At 32.0% G+C, this 10,623-nt stretch overlaps 1 protein-coding gene across 3 annotated transcripts in view; it reads right to left on the bottom strand.

Annotated features, from left to right (window-relative positions):
* Positions 1–5,980: 5,980 nt before the first annotated feature.
* LOC143229811 (galectin-7-like) overlaps positions 5,981–10,623 on the bottom strand; it is a 33,891-nt gene continuing 29,248 nt past the window's right edge. For all 3 annotated transcript variants that reach the window (XM_076462606.1, XM_076462607.1, XM_076462608.1), the window contains one exon: positions 5,981–9,762. In XM_076462606.1, the coding sequence (XP_076318721.1) occupies positions 9,655–9,762 (108 nt within the window). In that variant the 3' untranslated portion in view covers positions 5,981–9,654. The remainder of the gene's footprint in view (positions 9,763–10,623) is intronic.

Genomic DNA, 10,623 nt, shown 5'->3' with positions numbered 1-10,623 from the left:
CAACGTTCGTTTCTAAACCTTACATTTCACAGCTGTAGCTATATAATCAGTGCTGTGCCCAACACGAGTATCGTAACTCGGCTTCTAGCAGTGTGAGTCAGCAGACATACTGCTGTGCTACTGGTTGTAGCTACTCTTTAAGTGCTTACAATAGCATTCATATCGAGCAACTATGTTTCCCATTGATTTTCTAAAGGAAGCTTTCACTTGTTTATACTTTAAACTTGAAAATAAAGAAAACCTAGTCTGCTTGTCTTTATCACAAGCGGTGATAACATATCTTTCAAACTAAATCATTTTATTTCCGACTGATTTATAAAATGGTACATTTGTTTGTTTATACTCTTAGTAAATAAAAACTAGTTAACTCTTTCGCTGTTATGAGGCTGAAGTTTAATGTACTATGTTATTCTCCTCCATTGTACACACCCATCGGCGACAAAAAAAATGGTTTTATCACATTCAGTACAGACATCACAACTGATTCTATGATTTAGTTTTAGTTTTCATATTGCGTTAAATTATACGAAATCTCAACACACTTTAAAGGAAATTTTACTTTTACTTATACCCTAGGAATATGGATGCTGTATATAAACCTTGCATTAGCCCTTGATAAATTTATCTTTTCGAAAAATTAAAATTATCTTTAAAACGAATCACGTATAACGGATGACATTTCTTGAATGGATAGACATGACAATAAAGATATTGAATGTGTAATGTAAAGAACGATTTAGAACTAATATTTTATGTAAAATTTTGTATTCGCTAAAAGCAGTAACATCGACTGCTGAAAAAACTGAAATACCACATCCCACTTACAAGATATTTAAAGAAATTTACAGTATCTGTCGAAAATCTAGGACCAAAGAAACAACACGTTAGTTTTCATGAACGGCGACGAGAGAAATGTGATTTTGCATTAATTAAGCATGATAATGTATGTTTAAGATATAACAAACTCATTCAATAACATTGAAAGAAGGCCCGGCACGGCCAAGTGGTTAAGACATTCGACTCGTAATCCGAGAAACAATGTGTTAAAATAAAACACTGTAAAGATGTTAAACAAAAGTGAATTCAAATTATTCAAGTATTTTTGGATAACCCATAGAATTTTTCTTTCTTTCAGCAGCTCGATTGTCATTAAGCATTTTAAAACTATCATTTTATGTACATTAACCACACACATATAAAATAAGAATGGATGATATAAACAAAACCTTTTTCTAATCTTCAATAATCCCACCCAGCGTGATTAATGGAAAACGGGATGAAGCTGTTTCATTTCCTGCTGAAGCTCTTTTGATATATTGATTTAATAGTTCCCCTTGTTTAAATGAAGATTAACTTAAGTCGTTATTCCTTTAATTTGACTGGCAAAAATTTCGTATTGGTGGGACTAAACATGAATTTATAACAATAAGATTAAGCGAGTGATACACGTGATGAGTGTACATGGCCTTACTTTACGTATCTCAAATTTGTCTTCGGACATCATATATTTTGCTAGCTATTGTGGATACTCCATGACATCTTTAACTATGCAGTTCACATAGAGAGAATCCGACATCAGTGAATATTTTTGTAATTGTGCATACACTATCTGTTGCTCTAATCCTCTGCAGATGAATGCTTCCATAATTGCACAGTTGTCATCTACAAAGCAAAGACAAATTGGTAACATTACACATTGTGAGAAGACATTTCATCAACAAGAACAGAGTAGAATTCAACCTTTTTTACTCATCAGTAACTTTTACTCGAATTAGATCATATCCCATGACATTTATGATGTTATTTGCTGAAAGGGAAGATCAAGATGTTGCCTTTTTCTTTGTTCATTGGTTTAGGATGATATAAATGGGTTCTCAGTATTTTATTATTTTCAGCAAAGGTAAAAAAAAATGTTAGAATATTTGAATAATTTACATTTTCGGTATTGCCACGAAATGCCAAGCAATAATTTTTTAAAAGCAAAATAACACCAACTATTTGTTGAAGAATATGTTTATTCTGCGTTATACGTGATTGAAGGGTACTGTTGGTAAAAATATCAATTGTACTGGACAATAGATGTTCAATGGAAACATTCCAAGTATCAGCAGTCTGCAGAGATCACGATGATAAACAAGTGTAGAATGGCTGCTTAAAGTATCGCTAACTTTGACCCAGTTGTTAAATTATTTGTTGACGTGTACTACTTTATTCAATCCACTATACACTGGAAAGAAGGTAATACAAGAACCACAAAAAAATGGCATCCAATTTTTGGCAACATTATAACCATGGACATCTTTCAATCCAAGCTATTTTAAATTTGATTTTATACCCATAAGAAAAAGTTGTAGAAATAACTCTTGGTTATGCCACATACTTATCAAGATAATAATACTTTTCAGCATTTAATAAATTACTAATAGCTTGACATTTTACTTCAAGTGATTTTTGCTGGTGTCAGTAAATTGCCAATGTCAATGCACGGTTCAATGTCTACAGAAATACCATGACAAATCTCTGAAGAATCTATCATTGTAGTGCAATGGTGATGATCCAGTAAGAATGGATTTAAAACAGTTTGAAGCTCAAGTAGAACAGTTTGTATACCACCAGTGTTGTCGTCACATCTCACGAGCTTCACATTCATTGCTGGCACCAGGAAAATCTGAAATGATGACAGGGCTGTGTCATCAGAAGTGTCCGAAAACCAAAATACATAATAATTTTATATATCCAGATGATCAGTATATAGTTTCAATATTACCTTGTTTCTGTTACTTGTCTGTATATAGACGAATTATATTATTAGGCATAGATATTCATTAATTAAACACAAACTTTGTAATTTAAAATATCATACATATGGATAGTAAAAAACAAATCAACTGTTCTAGTTGCTTGTTAAAGGTTATATTAGTTACTGAAGCAACAACGCTAAGTAGTACCATACCTTGATTATCATGTAACAATTTTTCATTTACTAGTAAAGAACATTCGTTATATCACTACAGTTATTTTCACGTAGGCACCTCACCCTGTTCAGCAAGAAGTGTTGAAGATCTATTTTATATATCGTATACTGCGTAGTCATGTAGTCATATTCCTATAGAGTGTAGTTTCCAAACTGGTTCTAGATTAGTACGATTCTCAGGTTTTGTTTAGAATTTCGTGCAAAGCTACACTAGGATTATCTGTGCTAGCCATCCCTAATTTAGTAGTGTAAGACTAGAGGGAAGGTAGCTAGTCATCAACACCCACCACAAACTCTTGGGCTACTTTTTTACCAACGAATAGTGGGATTGAGCGTAACATTATAACGCCCCCACGGCTGAAAGAGCGAGCCTGTTTCGTGTGACGGGGATTCGAACCTGCGACTCTCAGATTACGAGTCGAGTACCTTAACCACCTGGCTATGCCGGGCCTCAGTTCTCAGATTCTTGTTGTGATTGTTGATCGAGTAAAACGTACTTGTTCTGCCGGAAAAAATCGTTGAGTTCGAAATCACTTAAACAGGTGGAGCTGTGAACATCACCAAGCATATAGGTGTGCAGGTGACCAGCAACCACATAGCAACAAACGGAAGTGTGGCGAAGGCTTGAGAGGAAACTGCCTTGAGGGTTCCTGTCAACTCTCTTATTTCAACTTAAGACACACCAACAGAAACTTCTTCTACAAACAACAATAAAGTATTGACATGGTAGAGATGCAGCATAACATCAATGTCATAACACTTCCTTAAAACAACACCTGGTAAGATCCACGTGGCTCAGTTTAACAAACTTCTAAGGTATAGTTCCGGACTAAATTCCTCAAGCGTAGTGGCCAAAAAAAATCGTTTAAAAGTATATAACAAAGAAAGAAATTAAACTGTCCAAGAAAATAAAAGGCCAACCAAAGACAAACACAGTAGATAGTGAAAGAAATACAAGCACGGCCATCGAGATGACCGACGTTGGTACTGAACTTCAAATCAGTATTGACCAATTAAAACGAAAACAACTAGACCATCCTAAACCCACTAATATACACAGAGAAAACAATATCAACCGGGACACTGGAACATTTACACTAGCTCAAGAAACACACATACAGAAACATAGATTGTCATATTAGTTACAAAGAGAAAACACAGAGAAACAAAACAGTAACATTCAGTCACGAGATAACAGAATATACACACAAAAGTCTAAACACTCTGTCACTAAAGAAGGTATACTGGCAACATACAAAGAACCGCACCTGGTGTCTGAAATTCTACGACATAAACATGACGTCAAACTTGCAACAATTAAATCTTTAGCCCAGCACAGTGTTTTTTTTTCAGAGGTGTTAAACAGTCTTCTCAAAGAATGGCTTTTGGATGACTTCAGACCAGAATATATTACACCACATGTACCAGGAGTAAAATTAAATGTGAAAACCTTTGTTATCAAAAGAATTCCCTACAGTCAATTCCAAGAGAACAGAAAAATAAGAAAACTTGGTACAAGTGCACATTCCAGTAATCTAGGGTGTGATCTCAAACGGTGTCATTCTCTAGCATCAGAGATTTCAGACAGAAACACCTGTCCTTATTGAAACGAAATGTTACAATTGCCAGCGTTACGAAAACGTTTCGGCAACCTATAAATACAGCCCACGAACGCGTGGGCTGTGGTGAATAACGCCATTTATCAGAATGGCAAAAAAAAACATGCTCACCCTTTCATTAGCAAAAGAGTAGCCCAGGAGTTGGCGGTGGGTGGTGATGACTAGCTGCCTTCCATGTGATCTTACACTACTAAATTAGGGACAGCTAGCCCTCGTGTAGCTTTGCACGAAATTCAAAACAAATCAAAAACATTTATGAAAAAAAGATAAACCCCCAGAAAACTGCAAAAAATACATTGTACATCACAAGTGGAAATTGGTTGCAAAATAGGACAAAGTTTTGGTGTGATTAAATTAGTAGAAGAATAAACTGGCGATTTGTTACTGAGCACAAAATGAAAAGGCCTTTAGAATGCAGCACAGAAAATTTAGAAAGGTTATTTTTAGGGCTTTTCAGTTGCCACGTTATTTATGTAACAGAAAATGAAGTTTCACAAATATCACAGAAGAAAATGTGTACTATTTTCAGTATTCATAGAATTTATTGACACCAATTTTGTGATATGAAGGTTCCTGCATTGTATGGACAGGAGTATCCCAAGAGACCTGCATCCAGTCTTACGCATTGTTTTTTTTCAGAATATGGAGAATGTGGCTATAGTTCATGCTCTATCTACGAAGTTGCCTAACTCTGCATTCACAGTTTTCCATTATGTGGTGAAGTGTAGTCTTGGAAACACATGTTTAAGTACAGTAGAAAATTTGTCAAACTTGTATTGTCTTGGAAGCACAGGTCTACATAGAATGTTTACCAAACTTTTGTTAGTCTGAAAGTGCAAGTCTATATAAAGTGCAGAGTTTGCCAGGTCTGCATATTGTGGAGCATCTTGTCAATCTTACGTATTTAGATTTGTGTTGTTATCCTTGACAGGAGCACGTTACACAAGTTTATTTTTTAACACAAAGCTACACAATGAGTTATTTGTACTGTTACAATAGAAACTGCGATGTTGGTTAACATGTAATCTTGATCATTATGGCAATTCCCGATCAATAAGAATGGTGGGGGGACAACAGTTCCAAGAACAATGGAAATTCTAGAAACTTCATTCTTGTAAATTCATTCATCCTCTAGTAACGGTGGTGTCCTCTCAAAATGCACCACTGCATAAAGCCATTAAGAATATCATTTGAAAATTCATTTTAAAAGTCTATTCTGTATGGGACACTGATGTGTAACTTTAACAAAAAATATGTTCATTTTCAAAGACTTGTCTTTTAAAAAGTTTGTAAAGCCATGTGACAACTTCATGTGTTATTCAAATAAAACAGCAGAATTAAATATACATAAAACATTATTATAAAAAACACAAAATTTCAATATGGATTTTGAGCTTCAACCAATAAACACACATTTTATTTATTAAGCTTCATGTACATACATTGACACATCATGTATTACAAATCAATAACACAAGCTTAAAACACTCCACCCTCATCTCCTGTGGCACAGAAGCATATCAGCAAATATACAAAGCTAGAAATTAGGTTTCAATACCCATGTTGAGCACAGTACAAATAGCTATTATGTAGCTTTGTGAAATATAACTTGTCCCCAATTTTGACCTGATAGACTAGTTACCACCACCAATAACTCTTAGGATACTTTTGTATGATTGACCATCACCCATAAAGTGCACCTTTACCCCAAAGTTTGAAGCATGTTTATTACAGCAATGGGACATGAACTGCAAGTTCTTCAATTTACAGTTCAAATTCAGTTAGTTTTTACCTTCTAATTTGTGAGTAAAATGTTTTCATTACTAATGGTTTCAATAAACCCTCTAAATATTAGTTTTTGAGTAAAAAAGGAGAATTTTACTAATGAACACTAATTCCAACAGTTACCATTCAACACGTTAGTGAAATAAACATTCTAGCAAAATATGACAGAAAAATGCAAACAACCCATCCCAGTCAGTGTTTGTAACGTGCATTTTATTAGTTTTTTACTATACATTTATAAGTTGAGGTTTGCATGAAAATCTATTAAACAATTATTATTTATCCATTTACATAAAAACAATTTTACATACACATATCTACATATAAAGGCTAGTTTCTTGTATACCTGACAGATTAGTGAAATTTGCTAATCAATGAATGATTAACCTAATTAACCAACTACATTCAACTAATCAATTATTATCAAATGAGCCTAACCTAATTGGCAAAATCCAGAGGATTAACATTTTTGCAAGCCATGATACTAAGTGATTAAGTTGAACAACTTTTTGTTAATCAAAATTAATTACAAGAAATCATAATGGCAATATTTCAATTACTTTGATAGTTGAAATAATGAAAAATAGTAACATTAACTTTGATGAACAGGTTGTTTTCAGGATGTTAATTTCATAGTATGTTTCAAACGACTATTCTGATATAATGGATGCTCTTAGATAATTGAGTTAATTACAGAGTTCTAGAATGATGTTAATCAGCATTCTAAAGTAACAATTTCAAGAAAACTGAGTCCAGCTAGTGTAAATATTCAATCATAAGATAAAGGTGCAAATCATTGATAAAGATTTTGTATTGTGCGTGCGTGCGTGTGTTAACATGATTAACCATTTACGTTTTCAAAATGCATTATTTCACTAAAAATGTTAAAACTTATATTGAAACAAAAGCAAAATAACTATTCTGTTTACAAGTGGAACTTAATAAATTATATTTGTTGGTTTAGGCCACAATCACATCCTCCTGAATAATTCCTTGTTCTCTCAAAATATTCATTTTGACATTAAGCCTTCTAAACGTACAATAATCGAACTTTGAACATTACAGAGATCTAACTTCTAAACAGTTGCTTTTAGCAACTGACATGTTTTATATATCTTGTTTCCTGGAAGTAAATTATAATTTGTGGTAATTTCAATTTCAAATGAACTATGCACTTAGATATTTCACTTACTACATAACACTTTCCATTCAAAATATACAAAATAATAATGATATAGCATTTTTCATAATTATATCAATAATTAAACACTGTTCATAAATGCTGCAGAATATTATATACATAAGACAGTTTTTTCATGTTATCAAGAACATTAAAAGAAATCATGAAAAAGGCAAACAGCATTGTATAATTGTATATTTAACTGGGAATTATAAATATATCATTCCTATGTCAGGTAGATAATGATTTACAATATCCTTTTGTATTAACTTACTGCATGTTCAAAATGTACAATTACCATAAGTGGTCATCATAATACAAACCACACACACACAAACATTTATTGAAACAATTTTAAGATCTACCTTTCTTTTTTTATATTTACCTAGGTATAGGAATATTTAGATTACTGTTACCAACTGTAAAAAAATTCAAACCAAGTGACATAATTTGAACAAACATCTGTTTTTCCACTTAGCACTAACTGTTAGGATTAATAGTATTGTAGAATGTTAAACTTATCAGAATGTTTTGTTTGTTTTCATCGAAGTGCTGAGATAAAATTATCACCACCAGCTGTAAACATTTAAATGAGATACACAGACGTTTCAAATCTCTGTCTTTTCCCAATAGTTATAAACTATACAATATATTATTGGTTAACTTTGATGTACAATAAACTATGCACACGACTATGTCAGTGATTAAATACTGCTTTATTCCATTTAAAATACTAAGAATGCTAACTAGTTTTCAGTTGTACCAAGAATACAATAAAATAATATTACACAGAACAAAAAATTTGATAGATTAAAAGAATCAAACAAAAACAAAAAAACAAGCCCATTCACCTTTATTATAAAAAAAAAGTTACCTATATTATCTGGAAGTAAAATGAAATGCTTACTGTAGGAAAAGGACAAGTGCTTCAGGAGCAATGTATCATAATCAGCAATCCAAATAATGCTTTCAGAAAATATTCTAAGGAACAATATTTTTACAAACAGTGGTGATCTTGAAATTATTGAAAGCTAGAAATATTAGTTTTAACTTACCAAAAAAACAAAACAATTCCTTAATACATGAAGTTATGAACCTGCTGTTTACTGCATTTACCCATACATAAAATTTTTATCTGCAACTAATTACCAGGTATTATACGACAAATTATTAAATCATATATACTAAGGCACTACATAAGTACTAGAAAAGGTTACACATCTTCTTCAATTTACAATAAAACATACACACATTCCTTTGTATTATTTCTAAAAATTTAAGATACTCCTGTACCTTAAGCTACTAATTTTACATTATTAATGAATTACAATATTACAATTTAAAATGTAAACTAACAAAACATGCCAACAATCTCATAACAATTTGTGAACTGTGAAAAACAATTAATATCTATATGATTTTGCATGTAAATGAATGTGCTGTGGTAATCCATACAAAGATCAAATACAGCCAACACTGCAGTCTTTTGATGAAATTAATTTGAAATTTCTTCAATAATGAATACTTATTTTAATAATAATAATTTAATTTTACAATTTCATTCTAGATTCAGCAAAAGAGGCTTGAAGTTTTCAAATCACTCTGCTTTTATATCAAATCAGTACAAAGCTAATTCAACACATCATGTAGTGGTTTTAACATCAACCAGTAAAAAAAAAATTGATTTATAAATGAAAATGTCCAAATTAATTTTGCAGATATATTTATAGTATATAAACAAACATATTGATTTGAATTGAAAATAACAATTTAGGCCACTTGTTTGTAGAAACAAATGTAATTTTGAGTCAAGTTATTACACCAGGCTGTTTTTAACATATTGTGATCAGAAATTAACTTTGAAATGACACTTAAATAACTGAAATAACAGGTCATTGCACAATAATCATTGTCAGCACTGTAAAAACAAAACAGAATGGTTCAAAGTTTAAGCAAGCTATAGGCGATGCCTACTAAAAATATAAAGACATCTTTGCTATATGAAAATATAAATGACAATAGGATAAATGCAGTTGTTTTTTTTCCTCCAAAATATGTTTCATGTAGAAAGGTTTCAAGAGAAGTTACCACTTGCTCTATTCACTGGAACTACTGCTGCTGCTGCTACTACTGCTACTACTTTTTCCATGCCAACCTTTCTTATGCTTGTGTTTGTAAAGTTTCTTTAGCTTCTTGTGTTTCATCTGAAAAGTTCAGAATACAAGTTAATGAGAATCAAAGTACAGTTCAGAACCAGATGAGTGACTGACCATTTCATATACACACAATAAGATATACAGACTGGTTCTAGACTGATATAAAATCATGAGGAAAAACAGCACAGCTATATTCTGGAAGTTCATAAAAATATCTGAAGATATAAATCGATGATTCTGGAGAACAAAAGTTCAACTTGCATGTTTAGTGGTAATGTATATGCTAAGTTAGTTCAACTTACACATTTAGTAGCAATGTACATTCTGACTAAATGAGTTCAATGAACATGTTTAGTAGCAATGTAGTTAGTAAGTGAATTCATCTTACATATCTAGTAGAAATGTGTATGCTAACTAAGCGAGTTCAGTTTACATGTTTAGTAGTGATGTATATTCTGACTACGTGAATTCAACTTACATTTGTAGTAGTAATGTATACCCTACATTCAATTCAGGTATCAGATGGTAAATGAGAAACAGTTCTATATTTTAAAGTTCATTCCCATGCAAAAACTTTAGTTTTTAAGAGTTTTCTATAGAAAATGGTTTTCCACTTTCTTCACTAACTAAACCTTGCCTCATGAGAATCTACCCCCACCTCCAAAAATATTGTATTTTGTGTAGCAAAGTTTTTAATCTAATGAGAAAATTGAGAAAGATCCCACAGTTTATATATCCTAAAAATGAGTCTTTTTCATGTGCTTTTAAACCATGAGAAACAGAGTGAACACAAATACAAAATCATAATAAACAATACATGTTCAAGTAAACACAATAAAAATTCATACTTTACTTGCCTCAATGAACAATTGCTTTTACTGAAAAAAATGAATTCTGAGGTTGTTTCCT

Source organism: Tachypleus tridentatus, chromosome 10, assembly GCF_004210375.1.
Source record: "Tachypleus tridentatus isolate NWPU-2018 chromosome 10, ASM421037v1, whole genome shotgun sequence".
Taxonomy (NCBI): domain Eukaryota; kingdom Metazoa; phylum Arthropoda; class Merostomata; order Xiphosura; family Limulidae; genus Tachypleus; species Tachypleus tridentatus.
Note: the sequence above shows the minus strand (reverse complement) of the source record. Positions and strands in the feature narration are given on the sequence as shown.